The sequence below is a fragment of the Lemur catta genome, chromosome 14 (genome assembly GCF_020740605.2).
Source record: "Lemur catta isolate mLemCat1 chromosome 14, mLemCat1.pri, whole genome shotgun sequence".
Classification (NCBI taxonomy): Eukaryota; Metazoa; Chordata; class Mammalia; order Primates; family Lemuridae; genus Lemur; species Lemur catta.
In genome coordinates, this window is record NC_059141.1 from 59,208,524 (window position 1) to 59,227,789 (window position 19,266).

Genomic DNA, 19,266 nt, shown 5'->3' on the forward strand with positions numbered 1-19,266 from the left:
TAAATTCAATTACATTAGAACTAAGAAACTTTGTTCATCAAAGGATACCAGAAAGTGAAAAAGCAGTCCACATAATGAAGAAAATATTTGCAACACATATAACCAACAAAGTACTTACATCTAGAATATACAAAAAACTCTAAATCAATCCCTCTCTCCCTCCCTCTCTCTCTCACAAGACACAAGACAAGGATTCCATAAACATACAAAGAGGTTCAACTTTATTAGAAGTCAGGGAAATGAAAATTAAAACCACAATTAAATGTCACTATGTTCTAGCCACATGACAAACATTAAGAAGTTGGATAATACCAAATTTGCACACATATGAAACAATGGAAAACAACATCTACTATTCAAGGGAAGTAAAAAAAAAAAAAACTGAACAACTCTGGAAAACAGTTTGGTATTTCTAGAGTAGAATATTTCCTCATGACTCAAATATTCCACTTCTAATTAGAGACTCCAGAGGAACTTTCACATAGGTGTGCCTAGACAATGTTCACAGCAATGGTATTTGTCAGAGCAAAAAAACCTAGAAACAAACAAAATGGATATCAAGAGTAAAACAAAGATATTACAGTTTGTTCATAAAATGGAACATCAATAGAGCAATGAAAATTAATGATGTAGAGCTAAACATAAACATGAACATTTATGAAAATGTTGAATGAAAGAAGTCACAGGGAAATACAGTATAATTTCATTTATATAAACTTCAAAAAGAGGCAGAGCTAATATTCACAGGGATACAAACAAAGATGGTAAGGTAAAACTTAGAGGAAAAACAAGGAGAATCTCTAGATTCTGGAAGGGGAAGGCACTGCAATCAGGAAGGAGTGTACAGGGAGCTTATTAATGTTTCATTTCTTAACCTGGGTGGTGAGTAAAAAGCTGGTTCACAGTATTCATTACATTGAATCTGTGTATACTCTTTTAAAGAATATGTTATAAACTTTTCTTCCTGGAGTGATGAGAAAAGTATGGGGACAGAGGAGTATAAGTGCCCTGGCTTTTCTGTGATTCTCTGCTGCCAAGTGGCATTCATTCAGCAGCCCCTAACTCTAGGTGAACTCACCCAGGATACTGCTGCTTCCAATATTCCATCTACCTACCACTACCAACACATGTGTGCGTGTGCATACACATACACATACACACACACACACACACACACACACACACACACACAGAGAAAGAGAAACAGAGAGAGAGAACAGAATAAATATGTAAGGGAAAAAAGTACTGGTTTTATTCTCAACATTGGAGGTGAAAGGGAATAATGAAACAAAACATTTGTATATTACACTTGATAGTTTATAAAACATTCATGCATACTCCTTTATTTTTACTCCCAAAACAAGCATCCTGAAGTAGACAGGGTATAAGTCATAGGGATCAAATATTTTGCAATCCAAATAAAATGTCAGAAAGAGGTATCATCATCCTTTTCCATTATTCTACCTTGGATTCTTCATTTCATACTGCATAGTCAAATAGATGTCGAATATGATAATATAACAAAAAGAGCAAACAGGGAAAATAATGAAAAGAAATAAGAGGGGAAAAAACTGAGTATCATAACTGCTTTGGAAAATTGTTTTTTACTATTTACTAAAGCTGAATATCTACATACCTCACAACTTACAGCTAGCCCAGCAATTCCACTCATAGTTACATACATAACAAGAATGCATACATATGTTCACCAAAAGACATATACTAGAATATGTAGTGGCACTATTCATAATAAATAAAGAATGGAAACCTGTCCAAATGTCTATCAACTGTGGAACAAATGAAATAAAGTGTGGTATATTCACACAATGGAATACTCTACAGCATTGAGAATGAATGCAAGAAATGGATGACTTACAAATACAATGTCGAGCAAAAGAAGCCAGATATAAAATGGGTATATGCTATATTATTTCATTTTACTTCAAAGCTCAAATACAGGCAAACTCATCTGTTCTCAGAAATCAGGTGGTCACCATTAGAAAAATAGGGTAGTAACTGGGAGGGGCTTCTGATAATGTTCTGGTAATGTTCCATTTCCTGTTGGATACTGGCCACACAGGTATTTTCAGTTTGTGAAAATTCACTTGAGATAGACACTTAGGAATTATAACCTTTTCTGTATGTATATTATGTTTCAGTAAAAAGTTTTTGAAACAAGGTGTAAAGAACTAAAGTAAGGAGACAAGATACCACTAAAAAATCATTTTTTTCGTTATAAGAAAGAACATCCCCATGTTCTTCAGACCAGGATCAAAATTCTTATTCAAAATTTCTAAATTAGGCAATGAAATATACAGAGGTATTAAGCTAAAATAATTCAAAAGCTCTGGGTTTAAAATGCATTCTACATTAATATGAAACCAGGTGACCTTGAAAAACTCAATTAAATCCCAGCCTCAGTTTTCTGACCATTAAAATGGGGTTATCACTGCTGTCCTTCCTAACCCTTGTAGGGATATGAGTAGAAAGGGGTATACAAAAGAGCTGTTTAAAGTAACCTTGAGTTTAGCATAACAACAAATAAAAAACAGATTAAAAGTCAAATACAATGGTTTACAATTTTTTAAATTTTATGTGTAGTGAGAACTTTAAGTGAATGCTTAAATAGAGGACTATTTAATAAAATAAAGATTCCATAGCCTGGGTTTGGCTGAGAGGACACAGAGTGACGGTAAAGAGAGTACTGGAGCCTACCTTCACACTCTCTTCCTCTCCCTGTTGTACCCCAAAATATCTCCTAGAACACCACTGTGTGCAACAAGTCTTGGAGTCCCAGAAATTGGGGTAAAAAAAAAAAATCCTGGTTTTATCACTAATTAGCTTTCTGAACCTCACCTTCTTCACCTATGAAATGAAGCCAATATCACCTACTTTTCAAGGACTAGAGATAATGTATAATATATTAGAGAACCTAGAATGCCCAGTATGCAATACATGACCACTATATAAAAGTTCTGCATACACAACTCTGTAAGATCTATGCATGAAACAGAGCATTAAAATTCAACTATTTTCAAAGCAATTAAATTTAACAACTTTAGCCTAAAATTTGAGTACCTGCAACAGCCTCCTAAATAGGACTTAAGTCATTCCCTCTGCTATTCATTTTCCACAAATCTGCCCTAAGCATACCATTCCTGTCTCTTTTCTAGCACCCTATATTTTAGCCATATCCATTTATTAACTAATCTTTGAATACGGTATGTACCTTAAAAAAAATTTATTTTTTTAGAAACATTAAATGTGTTTGTGAAAAAATAGAAATTAGAAAATGTAGATTAAAATAAAACACACACACACAAAAATCACATTCTCACCATCCAGGTAGCATCACTATTAACACCTTAAAGCATATCCTTCTGGAGAGATATAGATGTAGATATAGACACATACAGATAAATAATCATAATGTACATACTGCTTTATAAGCTGCTTTCTTCAGTCAACAATCTCCACCTTTCCTTTTCAGTAAATTCCTACCTCCTCTAATGTATAGGCCATATTCAAATTTCCCCAACTAACCTAAAATGTCTTTCACAACTAATCTATCCAAACCAATATCCAATTAAAAATCTCACACTGTAGCTAGTTGTCCCTTATGTTTCTTTTAACGTAGCACTGTCACCTTCCCCAACTATCTTTTTAGGATGCTAACAAGCTAAAGAAATCTCACTACTTTTCCTACAGAATGTCTAACCTTATGATTTTGCCTGGTTTCTTCTTCTCTTATTCTTCTATCACCTGTCTTGTCAGATACAGAAAAAGTTAAGTTTATGATCCCTCATTTTTAAAAATGTGGGTATTACTAAGCTTAAATAATTGAAAATCTGCATAAGGAATGAACATACTCCCAGGCTTCTACCTTTATTCCCAGCAAAAAAAAAAAAAATCAGAGGTTTCTTCTCTACAGAAACTACAACCAACTCAGAAGGAAAAGTCCTTCACTTACTAGATATTGAGGGTCCACCTACATCCATTCATCACTGTAAAATGAACTTGCCCATCAGCTAGTTGACAAGCCCAGACCATGTACAAAGAGTCCTGAATCAACTTTTTAGTTTCTCACTCTTAAATACTAATAAACAAAGAATCATTATAAATTTGAAGAAATATTCAAAAAGAAAGAGAAACCAAAATAAACATAAAGAACAAAGTAACCATATATAAAGAGAGAATGCAGAGAGCCTCAGAATTCTTAATAACAAAACAGAACAAACAGAAACTCTCTACTTAATATAATTCCTGAAAAAATAATTAATTGATATGATTAAGAAATAATATACAATAAAGAGTTCTTAGGAATTGCAAATATGATTGCCAAGATAAACAGTTAAATAAAAATAGAGAGCTGTAATGTAAAGTTGAGAAAATATACTAGAAAACATAACCAAACCAAAAGAAAAGGAAAATACAAAAGAAAAAATAAAAATATCAAAAGATTCAATTCTGAAGTTCTAGAATCTGGTTACTAAAAATTCCAGAAAAATAACAGAGAAAATTGGGGAAAGAAAATAGTCATAGAAATAACATAATAAAATTTCATACTGCATTAATCTCCAAAGAAGTACTAACTGCCAAAACGTCAAGTGGAAAACAACCAACTAACCAACTACAACAAAACTCAAATCCCAAGACATCACTGTGAAACTGGAGAATGCCAGAAATAAAAGATTAAAACCTTCCAGTGAGACAAAAACGGGCGAAATATAATGTAAAATGGATCAGAATGTATAGTAAGCTTCCCAATGGCTAAACAAGTTCCTAGAAAAGAAATGTCTTCAAATTTCTAAGAGAAAACTGTCTTCTATCATAGCCAAACTATCCCAAACCAGCCAAACTATTAATATCACTAAAATGTGACAGGAGAATAAAGAGATTTTCAGAAATGCAGTAATTTTAAAAGTTTGCCATCCAGTCATCTTCTCTTAGGAAGTAAATTAAGGATATACTATAGTAAATTAAGGCTATGCTACAGCAAAATGAGAGAATAAATGAGAGAAAATGAAGATATGCTATCTAGGAAATAGTGGATCCAATCCCAGACTGTGGCAAAAGAAAGTCCCTGCATAACAGCTCTAGAGAAGCTTTGGGCAGTAACCTGTTCTGATTCTAATGGGTTGAAGTGGGGAAGGAGCCAAAAATACTATTTTTTTCATTAAGCCTTTGGATAGTATGTGAATTTTTTAAAAACCATGTATCACACTGATTTTTTTTAATTCAGTAAAATTAAAAAGGAAAAAAGTTAAACGGGGCAGTCATATGAAATCTTGGGCTCATTCAGCTTTTAACTTCTATCAGCATTTGGGAAACTTTAAAGATGCCCTAAAAGGATTCCGCAATTTTCTTGTCATAATTTTGTTTTCACTATATAAACAAAAAGTAAAGCCAATTTGAGCAGCGTGTATTACCTAAAATTTCAAAGGCCATACTGACAGAAAAGAACTCTTAGGAGATTTACTTTACTTAAAGTACCTCAAAAAACATTTTTTTATTTTCATGGGACTAATCGTTGGTTACCAATTCACTACTCTTGACTGATTTATGCTCTTTCTCTCATTATTAGAGGTAGCCCAGTCTTATTAGCTGATATTTAAACATACGATACTGCTAGTACAATGACTGAGCTCACAGTAGATATTTAACATATTTTAGCTATTTCCCACCCCTTCCCACCTCCTGTTTCCTTTGACGTTGAAGCTCCTGATCAGAAAACCTTCTCCCCTGACCAGCCAGCAGAGGAACTCTATACATCAAAGCCTATCTCCTAGTTATAGTTAAACTAAGTTGTAAGCTCTATGACTGCATACTTCAATCATGGAATCTCTTTCTACCTCAGGAGAAGTGTAACATTCCCAGATCCAAAAAGTATTCTCGACTCTCTTGTTCCTACCCTTGTTCCTACCCAAAGAAACTTTGAAAAGTTTCTTTTCAAAAAGCAGTCAAATATCCACAAGGATGGAGAGCATTAGTCCAGAAAATCCATAACCCAGTGACATAAAACAATTTCCATGGCTTTAACAGAATATTTACACTAACCATCATTACTAACACAGGAGCTAAACTTCACTTCAACTAATCTTTCGTGGGCATATACCATGAGTTTGACTTTGATGGCCATGAGGAATTCTAAAATTTGGTCCCCTGTTCATATGAAGCTAAAATATACAACCCTGAGGAAGGTGTTGAGAACCGAAATTGAGCAACAGAGAGAAGTCAAACTGTTCTTTCTCAACCATAGTTTGAAGCTAAATTTGGCTACTGTACAAAATACAAATATATATTTAAAACCAAAGGTATCCACAGTTTAAAATTGGTTTTTTATTCCTTGGTTTTCTGCTATGCACCTGACTTTGTCTGTAAGTGCTAACTAAATGCTTAAACAAAGAAAGTACTATTGAATCAGAAGCCAGTTCTAACATCAGTTCATCCTATGATTTTGGACAAGTGACATCCCTGCTATGAGTCTAGATAGTCTCAAAATATATAAATAAATAAAAGGACTGGAAAAAAATTAAACTTGAAGATCTCAAACAAAAATTGAATTATATGACTATCATTACGTAAGAAAAACTGCTGCTTCTGATTTTCCACTTAGCTGAAATTATAGTAGTAGCCACTGAATACTGAATGCCTACTATGTTTCAGGTATTAGGTTACTCAACATACAACTACTATTTCTGATTCTCTTGACAACCTTACAATGTAGATAATATGAAAATGAGGAAACAAAAGCAGAGACATTGGCTTACCAAATATCCCACAGTTCATACATGCCAGGGACTGTGTATTGACACTATCGTGCAAAATCCCGTGGGGTTTTTCTCCCCACTAACAAGTTTCTATTATGTATTATTTACGAGCATTATTTCTATAGATATCTAAATAGACATGAGAAATCCAAGTCACTTTATTTTTTTCAAAAAGTAAAGTCAATCCATTTGCAATTCAAAATATCAGAGCTGGAAATGTTCATTTGTACTCACCTGATGCAGGAGACGTTTCAGTTTGAGTAACTGAGTTTTTACGGCAGTGCAGTCTTGGACCATGTGCCGGAGGGTCATCTCATCCAGTATCACTGTATTCTCTGGTACATCTATAAACATCTTCTGAGCCTGGAAAAAGGGGGTTCCTCCATAGCTTTCAAAATGACCCAAAGGAGATTCTCTATAGGGAGACCCTCTGGAAGGGCAGGGGAAGAAGGCGGAAGGAAAAGATATACAATTTCAGAAAGAAATAAAGGTAATGAAATTATTGCAGTGAACATTACAAATCATTTACCATCATCACAAAGTCCTGACTTGTACTCACCTTAGTCACTAGTCACTAAATGTGTCTCCACCAAAGGGTGAAATCAGCTGTACTTGTCATTAAAAGAATTATATTCTGTATCCCCACAAACACACACCCACTTCACCTTTGTGTATTTTACACATCGGTTGAATAAACCTTCTTCCTTAGGAACCAGAATAGAAAAAAAGGTCTCTCTTATCTGGAAAGACCTTACCTGGAAAAATATATTGCTTATTCTTCCTTTTCTACACTGATTGCCTACTCTTTAGTTTTTTACTTTGCTTGGCCTCTTAAGCTGCACACCTTTTTTAGCTCCATAACTATGCTACCTACATTAGTTCCCGGCTCGTACACATTCTTGGACTCCCATGTCTTCAAATTCCCAGCAGGCAGTTAAGACAGAAGAACTGTTATTTCTTCTTTCTTTTGCTCTTACAGTGTGGATAAATTGTGTTTTCCAATGAAGATTAAATAAGCTTTTATAAAAGTCTTACATACACCACATATTTCCTAATCTTATACTGCATCAAAAAAATCTACTCTAAAAAATTTAACTACCCTTCAGTTTCATACAATAATATACATGCCAAGTAAGAGGAAAAAATTAGGGACAATGTGTGTCATGGGAGTGAAAAACACAATGTTTTAACCAGAAGTCATAGCTACAGCAATTTAAAAATTACTGCATTCACATTACACATAATTCCAGCTGGTTCTTAAATTATGATAAAACTTATTGTATATGTGAAATCCCAATATCTAAAGAACATGCCAAAAAAGTATTATCTTCAATATAATGGCTCTTTTAACATATCAGGATTAAATTCATCATGCATTAAATTTGCAGAAGTAACAATGCATTAAATTTCAACCATATTAAAAATGTAAAAATATAGTTTCTACTAAATTTTCTAGTTTTCAACAAATATTCCCAAATCTCTGACTTCTCAAATATTCAACATAAGGCTGGTTTTCACAAGATTATTTTACTTTGAAACTACTGCTTAGCAGTATTTCAGGCCTTTCTTTTAACCCAAGAAAAAGGCATTTTAAGAATTTTTAAACTGTTGATCCATAAGTAATTTGGTCCCATATAATTCTGCTTCATTTTATTGGTTTGAAACATTGTTGAATTATTAAATTTCAAATACTGATCAATTAATTATATGAATTTACCCATCTATGACTGACTAGATGGACAATCTATACTTGGAGTATTGAAAAATGTATAGTAATAAAAAGTTAACAAAAAAGTTAAGAAATAAAGATAGAATCACCTGGAAAATGACTAGTAGAGATGAAAAGAACTATATTTTCAGAGGAAAACACTGACATTCTTTGGGAAATTTTCCTAGGTAGGAAAGAACTTGGAATGAACTACAAGGTACGAGGTGTGAGTCTGACTGAAATGAAAGACTAAGGCTTTCTAGAAAAAAGAAAGAAAGAAAAGTAATGGCATAAAGTGCAAGGCATGTTTTCTAGGGACAAGGAGACTTTTAAATATGGCTTTATGATGTCGCAGATAGCTTGAATCCTATTTATTCTTCAACTTCTCCCAACACACCTGCCTCCCTTGGAGAGACTTCTTACTCCACAGCTAATTACCTGAAATTCCCAAAGCCTGCTACAATCTCCCTCATCTCCAAACCCATGTCCTCAACCTCTGGGCAGTCGTTGCCAGTCTCCCCATCCTATTCTCCACCGTGCACTTGATCTGAATAACTCCTCTTCATCTTAACTTAGTTGGCAATTCTTCAGGGAAAGCTTCCTTAATCCCCTAAGGCAGGACTTGGTACTTCCCTAAGTGTGCTTATAGAGCCTTGTACTGTGTCCCATTATAGTATTTATCACAGAATACTGTGTTTGTTTGCAATCCATGCCAAATCATAAACTCCATTAAGGATGGACTGTGTATTCTTTTCCTTTATATCTGAGTTTTGAAATTTTTGATTTTTTTTTTTTATTTTACACTGAGAAAGTAAAAACCATGTATCTTAACCACTAGGTTTTTTTTTTTTAAGCTTACATCTCTGAGATTCTAAAATTCTATAGTTGTGACATGAAAAAAGCACTGCTTTAGAATTATAATCTAGGAGTAATCACATTATAAACTGTCCCAGTTAATAATCAAATTAAAATTTACTTCTTATTTAGCTAATCGAGGAAAAGAAATATTCAAGAAGGAAGATAACTGAAAGAGACTGGTCTGCAGTCTACCACATGAGAATCAGGCAGATGTGGAATACAGACTAGTAATAGGTTGATGTAAATGTGAACCAAATGCATGGAACTAATGAATTAAAAATGTTTCAAGAACCAAAAGTCTTGATCATTAACTGAATATGGGAACAAAGAACTGGCATCTAGAAAAGCTACAGAAAATTAAAAAGTCAGCTCTGGCCTTGGATATAGGTTTAAATCCTGGCTGACAGTAATTAGCTATTAAAAATACTTAATAGCTTTGGCCCACAGTTTCTTTAACTCTTAATGTTCTCTACTGCCTACTGAATAAAGTTCATATGCCTTAGGTTGCATTTCAAATACCTCCACCATGAGATTCAAAACTAAATTTGTATTTTCTCCTAGTATTGAAATGCTACTTCCTTAAAAAGTCTTTCCTGATCCCCTCAACTAGATAAACCTACATTTATGATCCTGAATTTATTGTACACATAAAGAAATCTACATACTTGTCAACTTTAATTGGATTATAAGCCCTTTGGAAACAGACCCATATCTTACTCATTTTTATATTACCTGCATAGATCATCTAAATTCAAATTCAGCTGTCACTTACTAGCTATACAACACACAGGGCAAGTTACTTAATCCCTCTATGCTTCATTTTCCTCATCTATAAAATGGGGATAATAACAGTACTTACTTCCTTAGGTTTGTATAAGGATTAAATGAAGTAATATATGTTAAAATGCTTGGGATGGTGCATGATATACAGTAAATATTAAATTTTTAACAATTACTGTATTATTGTTATTAATAATTTCTAACTTCTTTATATTAAAATTTTTTCAAATAGAAATATCTAAAGAATACTAAAATGAACAACCATACCTTTCACCTATATTTACTATTAAAATACTGACCCATTTGCCTGCTTTGTATCTATGTATTTGTTGCTAAACCATCTGATAGTAAGTTCAAAATAACATAAAATGTCACTAGATGAACATTTGAAGTTTGCAAGGAAAAAAATTAATATAACTAAGAAGTCTAAGAAGCAGAAGGACAAAGATGGAACAGAAAGCAAGTATATAACAGAGGTTATTTTCAAAAAATGAAAGGAGACTATGAAGATAAGGGGGGAACATAGGACAGATAGATAATAAAGATATTGAGAGTTCAGATTCTGAGAAGATGATGTCGTTTACAAATGAGAAAATGAATTTCACAAACAGAACAGGAAGTAAAATCACTTCCTAAGACTGAAGGCATAAATCCAGAAGTAAAGGTGTAACGAGAGTAAAAAAAATAAACATGAAACAAACGAGAATTACTGGCCATAATACCCTGTATTAAGTTGACAGTTATCAATATATACTTGTGTACAAATTTTAACAATCATGGATTTCAAGCACAAATATCAAGCAGTGAAAGCAACAGAAAACTATGAGCTACAGTATGAATACACTAGAATGCTAGCAGTGTGTTAGAAAAGAGAGAACCTATATGGCCAGTCACAGTCCAGGAGGGCTGGTGGACACGAAGAACTGAACTAGGGGTGAAGGCAAAAATGAGTTCAGTGGTTACAGAAGCATAAGAAAGAAATGTCCACTATCACCAATATTATTTAATGTTGTTCTTTAAGTACTGCCAATAAAATCAACAAGAAAAAAATTGAATGAAAGAAATTAATTGATTAAAGAAATTAATCTTGAAGAGATAACCGTTTTTTTAAACATTTAAATTAAATCTACATACAGTAGCAGCACTGGATATTCAACCCACAAGCCTAAAAAGCACACTGTTTGCATAATTATTTATCATAGTTTTAAAGGAATTTCCCCAAATTAAATGACTACACCCATATGCTTACAAATAACTTTATTCTTCATTTCCAACAGAAACTCCTCCTCATTTTGAACAGAACTTCTTGATTACTAAGATGTATGATTTGTGCTAATCTTAAAGTTTGTGATTCATAGGTTAGACTAGTGAGTGCAGATGTTTGTATCTGTGTGCCCGTGTGTGTGTATGCGTATACGAGAGAGAGGGAGAGATTTTTCCTCTTCATTTCTCACCTAATCAGAGTTACAATTCTGACTTCATAAAATCTTTCTTTTCTTACCATTAATAAAAACTTTATATTAAAAATTAAATTATGTATTTTTATGTTCATAGGTTTTTATATACATAAATATATGTGTATGAGTATGTGCATTTTTTTTTTTTTAAGACAGGGTTTCACTCTGTTGCCTGGGCTAAAGTGCGGTGGCATCATCATAGCTCACTGCAGACTCCAACTCCTGGGCTCAAGCAATAAGTGATCATCCTGCCTCAGCCTCCTGGATAGATGGGCCTTACAAGTACATGCCACCACACCTGGCTAATTTTTTTTTTATTTTTTGTAGAGACAGAGTCTCACTCTCACCCAGGTTGGTCTTGAACTCCCAGCCTCAAGTGATCCTCTGCCTCAGCCTCCCAAAGTGCTAGGATTACAGACATGAGCCACTGTGCCTGGCGCATAGTTATATTTTTAAAATGCTAGATTCGACATAACCCCAATTAAAATTCCAGCAAGTTATTTTGTAGATGTTATAAAAGTGATTCTACAGTTTCTATAAGAATAGGCAAAAGACCCAGAATAGCCGACACAATATTGAAGAGAAAATTCAGAGGACTGACACCACTTAACTTTGAGACTTACTATATAAAGCTACTACACAGTAATCAAGATAGCATGATATTGGTGAAAGAACAAAGAGATAACTGAAGATAACGGAGCTCAAATATAGACTCACATAAATATGATCAACTGATCTTTGACAAAGGAGCAAACGCAGTACAAAGGATGGTCTCTGATAGAGAAATGATAGTCTTTTCAACAAATGGGACTGGAACAACTGGACAGCCACACGCAAAAAAAAAAAAAAAAAGACTTTAAATCTTTCACAAAAAGTAACTCAAAAGGGATCAAAGGCCTAAATGTAAAATGCAAATCTATAAAATTCCTACAAAATAAAAAGGGAGAAAATCTATGTGACCCGGGATTTGGCAATGAGTTTTTAGATACGACACAAAAAGTGAAATCTAGGAAAGAAAAAATAAATGTTGGAATACATAAAATTTTTAAGTCTGCTCTGTGAAAAACACCATTAAGAGAATAAGACAAGCCACAGAGTGGGAGAAAATATTTGCAAAACATATATCTGATAAAGGACTGGTATCTAACATATACGATGAACTCTTAAAACTCAACAGTAAGAGGACAAATAACCCAATTTAAAAATAGACAAAGATTTAAACAGACATCTTACCAAAGAAGATACAGAGATAGCAAATAAGCATGTGAAAAAATATTCAACATCATACCATTTGGGAATTATAAATTAAAACAACAATAAAATACCACTATATACCTAATGATTAATATCGAAAGCCCAGTCCCAAAGGCTGATGAGGATATGGAGAAGCAACAGAACCTCTTATTCATAGCTGATGGAAATGCAAAACGGTACAGCCACTTTGGAAAGACAGTTTGGCAGTTTCTTACCAAATTAAACATATGTTTCCCATATGGTCCAGCAATAGCACTCCTTGATATTTACTGAAGTGAGCTGAAAACTTATGCCCATGCAAAAACTTATACATAAGTGTTAACAGCAATTTTATTCATAATTGCCAAAACTTGGAGGCAACCAATATGTTCTTCAGTAAGTGAATGAATAAACAAACTGTGGTATATCCATACAATGGAATATTATTCAGTAACTTTCTAAAAATGAGCTATCAAGCCGCAAAAAGATATAGCAGAACTTTAAATGTATATTTCTAAGTGAAAGAAGCTGATATGAAAAGGCTATCTACTGTCTGTTTCCAGCTATATGGCATTCTGGAAAGGGTAAAACTATGGACACAGCAAAAGGATCGGTGGTTTCCAGTTCAGGGGCAGGAAGGTAGGGATGAATAAGAGGAGCACACAGAATTTCAAGGACAGTAAAATTATTCTGTATAATATTATAATGGTATTATGATGATGTGTGTGTGTGTGTGTGTGTGTGTGTGTGTGTCAAGGCCCATAAAATGCTCAACACAGAGTGAACTCTAATATAAACTATGGATTTTAGTTAATAATGAAGTATCAACATTGACTCATCACTTGTGACAAAGAGACCACAATAATGCAAGATGTTAATAATAGTAGAAACTGTGTGTATAAGAGAAAGTGAGGAGTATATGAGAACTCTGTACTTTCTGCTCAATTTTTCTGTAAACCTAAAACTGCTCTAAAAAATTATGTTAGTTAATTTAAAGTGGGGAGAGGCATGACTAAAGGAAGAGAAGCACTTCCAGGATGGCAGAATAAAGATCTCCAAAAATCCATTCCTCCATAAAAGCACTGAGAATACTGGCAAATTTGTCAAAAATCAACTTTTTGAGAACTCTGGAAATCAACCAAATGCTTGCAATAACTGAGGAACATTTATTCAATGAAAATGGCTGAATCTCGGTGAGAACAGCAGGCTTTGTGTCATTTTAATTTAGCCTATTGCCATGCCCATCTCTTTAGTTCTGTGGTAGCTTGAAAACCAAGAACCTTACAAGCATGGTAGCTGTGAAATCCAGCAGTCACTAGCAGCTGGGGGGCAAAATGAGTTTAGAACTCCCTAAAAGGCACCATCCCCAGAGAATTGTTACTATTTGACCTGTCTGGCAGCTCCTTAGAAAAAGCCCATTCTCAGGAGTTATTTTATTTGAGCTGATTCAGAGCTTGGTCAGTTGGAACAGCCTTATCCCTATTACACTTGTTGGGAAAAAAAATCAGTGGCAAATACTTAAAATCTCAGCTGCCTGAGAGTATGATATACCAGCTGGGACAAACAAAAAGCTGACAAAAAAAAATAAAACAAAAGGAATTCCTGAGAACGAAATGTCCACAGGGGGCTTTGAAATGTTCCAGTATATTCTTGGGAATAGAGAAGACTATACACATATGTAGGCTGTGTATATGCCAAGGAAATACCTGAGAAGGCACAAATCTTTCACCTTTGGCTGGCCTTGAGGCTTTAAGCAAGTAGGACGAGAAGGCCAAGCAGAGCTACAAACTACTCACCAAGGTGTTGAAAGTATACCTAAGCACAAAGACAGAGCCCATTGGTTTGATGCATTCAAGGAAATCTCTTTCCAATCATTAGCTGACCATTAAGTAAACCAAGCAGAGACTTCAAATATATACATATAAAAAAATACAGACTTCAGTGACTTTTCTGGACTAATTCTGTAAACAACAATAAAAAAGCAATGACAACAAATCCTGGAGAGAGAGAAATATGATTTGAGTAGTTTTCCCATTAATTATCTTTTCAAATTTTTGTGACAAGCAAGGAATGATGCTCATATGTTCCCTTAGTTAATTAAACAAAGCGAAGTGGGAAGTGGGAAGGGGCACAAAGAACTTGAAGAACTAATGACCAAACACTTCCTAAATTTGATGAAAAACACTCTGTATATCTGAGAAGCTCAACAAACTCCAGATATGATAAACTAAAAGAGAGACAAACCTAAACACATCATAGTTTAACTGTTGAAACCAAAGAAAAAGTGAAAATCCTTAATGCAACAAAAAAGGTGGGGTGAGGTTGGACTCATCATGTGGAAGACATGCTCAATAACATTACCAGCAGATTTCTCATCGGAAAGCATGGGAGTCAAAAGTTACAAGGAAGACTGTCAACCAAGAATTCTATATCCAACAAAATATCCTTCAAAATAAAGAAGAAATTAATACATTCCAAGATAAACAAAAAACTGAGAGATTTTGCTGCTTGCATACCTTCCCTAAAAGATATAGTGAAGTTGGAAACTTCAATACCTTACTTCCAATAATGGACAAACTAGACAGAGATCAACAAGGAAACAGAAGATTTAAGCAACACTATAAACCAACAAGACCTAACAGACATCTACTGAACATTTATAGAGATTAAATTAGTAATCAAAAAGCTTGCTGCAAAGAAAACCCCAGGCCTGAACAATTTCACTGGGAATTCTATAAAACATTCAAAGAATTAACAAAAATCCTTCACAAATTCTTCCCAAAAATAGAAGTGAAAGGAACACTTCCCAATTCAATATATGTGGTCCTGATACCAAAATCAGAAAAACACATCTCAAGAAAACAACAGACCAACAAAATACTAGCAAATTGAATCAAGCAACACATAAAATGATTATATACCATGACCAAGTGGGGATTATTCAAGAAATGCAAAGTTGGTTCAACCTCTGAAAATCAGGCAATGCAATACACCACATTAAAAGAATAAAAGGGAAAAAAATATTATCTCAATAGACACAGAAAAAGCAATTGACAAAATCCAACACTCTTTTCGTGATTAAAAACAGTCAACAAACTAAATACAAGGAAACTTCTTCAAACTGACAAAGAGTATCTAAGAAAAACACACAGCTAACATCAGACTTAACAGTAAAAGATTGAATAATTTCTCCCTAATATCAGAAACAAGACATAGTTGTTGGCTCTTGCCACTTCTACTCAACATTGTCCCAGAGGTTCTAGCCATAGCAATTATGCAGAAGAAAAAAAGAAAGGTGCTCAAATTGGAAAGGAAAAAGTAAAACTATCTATTCTCAGATGACATACCTTATATACAGAGACTCCTAAAGAACCAAGAAGCCAAAGGGTTAAATGAATCATGTATAATTAATACTGGAGTCACTCAGTACTGTAGCAAAGCTTATAATGAAGAGGGAAAGTGGGTCAAGGGTCAAGTTTTTGTGATCGACTGAAAGGGATCAATAAGGAGGAGATGATACAGTCAAATGTCCCAAATCTCAAAGAAAAGGGACATAAAAATACTTCACTTAGAAGTTGCAATGGGGAATGAGGACAAAGACCACACCTCTAAATAATAAAGTACCACAGTAGTTGGAAAATAAGAATTCTTCATGTAAAAAGGTTACTGAGAAAGTAGTATGTTTATGAAAGAGCTAGGTTTCAGTTACAATCAGGAGAATGAAGGTGAAGAAATCAATATGGTGAGTTTGTTAGGATGTGAGAGAATTCTATTAATATATAGCATAGTGGAAGGTGTAGAAAAAAGGAAGGTCTGGGGAGAAAAGAAGAGTGGAAGATTAGGCCAGGTGAAAAGATAAATCAGCAGTATGATGAGAATATGAGAGAATGTAGATCGGTAGTTCTCAACCACCAGTCTTCCCAACACCTCTGAGTTATGGGTAAAGCATAATCCTATAATTAACTCTGATAATAATGGGAGTTGAGGGACAGAGAGGAAAGGGAACCAACACTCAAGAAGTTATACAATGGGAAGAGGGAATTTTGCACATACAATATTAAAAAGGCCCTAGGGTTTGTACATCTGAATTTTTTTAATATTAAGGTATAAAGAGAAAATAATAGTTTTAAGGTATGTTGGGGTAATGCTTGTCTTACAAAAGGTTTCCTTTTATACCACCCACCCCTGTAATTGACTCTGGGGGATCTAGATGTCTCAAACCCAGCAAAACCACCCGTAAGCTTGAGGGGATCAGTAAATTCATCAACCTATAATCAACCATTCACAACAAATCAGTGTGCTTTAGCGCACTTGTTGGGAAGCTCTGTGCTAAGTAAATCAGATTAGCAACCCCTAAGAATGTTATGCAATTCTCTCTCATCACTAAGAATTACCAATGTAGATACCTACCACATATTATAGTCCCCTAAATACACTATGTAGAAGGGATTTATCATCATATGTTTTGGAAATGGCTATATATTATGTCTTTTACTATCTTTTACAAAATCATAGTACTATATAAAGGAACCATGGAGTCCACTATCTTAAAAAAAATTAATTTTTTCATTCTCAGACTCATGTAACCAGAGAACCTCTTTTTTCTATACCTGTTGATATCCAAGGAACACAGTTTTTGGAAAATGTTGCTGAAGTTTTCTGACAGATGACTACATAATCAGCCTCAGCTTGGTCATTCCCAAGGACAGAGGTGACTACCTCCAGGTAAATTCATTCCATTTTGGACAGTCTGATTAAACTGAAATTTGTCACCCTGTATCTCAAACTGCATATATGATAGTTTTGTGTTCTCTAGCTCCAGAGCTAGAGAACACATCTACTCATTCCTCAAAATGACCCAGCAATCTAGCTATGGTGAACTTAAGAGTAGATCTCTGAAAATGTCATAACCTTTCCTACATGCCTTTGCACATGCCATTCTTTCCATCCGCAATTTTACCTTTCTCCTACAGAAATTGCTCCTCTGCAATTTCTAGTCAGACTTTTAGAATCAGTTCAACAGTAGCGTCCTTTATATTCTACTATCACAGACAAAAACCAGTTGCTGTATGCTCCTGGAGTCCCTTATATGTCATCTTATTGAGGCATCAATCATCACTGTACTGTACTAACATCACATTGTAACTATCTACATGCCCGTCTTTCCCATAGAATCTGAGCATCCTGGCAGAAAGAAATACATGCTAATCATCTTTGTATGGGATGGAACAAGCACATGAATCATATCCCAACTAATAAGTACAAAGATTCCTACTGAGCTTGCTCACTGCAGAATTCCTTTTATCATCTTCAACACAGTGCTCCAAGAAGCGATTATCAATCCACAGCTTCTACCACTCACACCATCTCCAAATTCACCCCAGCTGGAAAATTTAGCACAGTCTCTGACATACAGGTTCTCAATGAATATTTGTTAATGGATGAATAAATCTTCAAAATAAGCAATGGTTCATGTTTTAGTTCAGCTTCTAAATTTAGCTTCTTATGAATTGACTGTCAAAGATTAGGGAAGCATAATCTTCATTATTAGCAATGAAAAAATGTCTTAAATCAGATTCTTCTTGATAATACCAACTCTCTGAAATATAACAGCCAAAATAATGCCTAGAAGGATATGTACTCCATACATTCTTCCAGATCTTCTCAATTATATCCCTGCCTTTAATTATACCAATAGCATTTTAGTTGGACATCATTGGTTCATGATCCACTTTAGAATTGCCTTTTCTCAATTGGACTAGAATTCTTTGCAGCTTGCACTGAAGAATATAACTAAGAAACAGACTTAAGAAATTTATAATTATTTTTACTTTGGGAAGCTGTCTGGGACCTGTTTAAAATATCACAAGGTATTCTCCTTCTAAGAACTCATGCAAGCAACGTCTTTCAGGTTTTTCACTCATAAAAGCAAATCAATCCAGGAGAAACATATTGTTTATCTCATGTACACTGTATATCTTATAATGAACCAAGTTTACTTTTGCTACAAAGAATCTTAGAAACAATTTTTTTTTCTTACTTTAGGAACTATACAGGGCCATGTTTTCCTTCCATTATTTCTTTATCCTGGTTTGATTATTTGTATTCTTAAGGTGTTCCAACATGACTTCAAAGTTCTTGTGGAATGAGATGAGCGAACAGGAAAAAATTAATAATAATAATAACTGCCACTGGGTATGTACTGTAAACCAGACACTGCTCCAGGCATGTTTAACCCTGATCCTTGAACACTGAGAGAAAAGTATTATTAACTATGTTTTATAGACAGTAAACTGAAGTAGAGAGGAGTTAAATAAATTATCTAAGCTTGCAAAGCTAACGTGTGCCAGGCCAGGTTTCCAATCCAGGTTTGAATGACTACAGAGATCCATTACACATAAGGTCTGGTCAAATTAAAGACTATCCTATACTTCAAAAAAGAAAAGACCTCTAGCAATGT

At 34.2% G+C, this 19,266-nt stretch overlaps 1 protein-coding gene across 6 annotated transcripts in view; it reads right to left on the reverse strand.

The window, feature by feature from the left end:
- The window catches only part of CCSER2 (coiled-coil serine rich protein 2), a 187,400-nt gene that overhangs the window by 72,905 nt on the left and 95,229 nt on the right, over positions 1 to 19,266 (reverse strand). For all 6 annotated transcript variants that reach the window (XM_045569345.1, XM_045569350.1, XM_045569349.1 and 3 more), the window contains one exon: positions 7,005 to 7,200. In XM_045569345.1, coding sequence (XP_045425301.1) covers positions 7,005 to 7,200 — 196 coding nt within the window. The remainder of the gene's footprint in view (positions 1 to 7,004; positions 7,201 to 19,266) is intronic.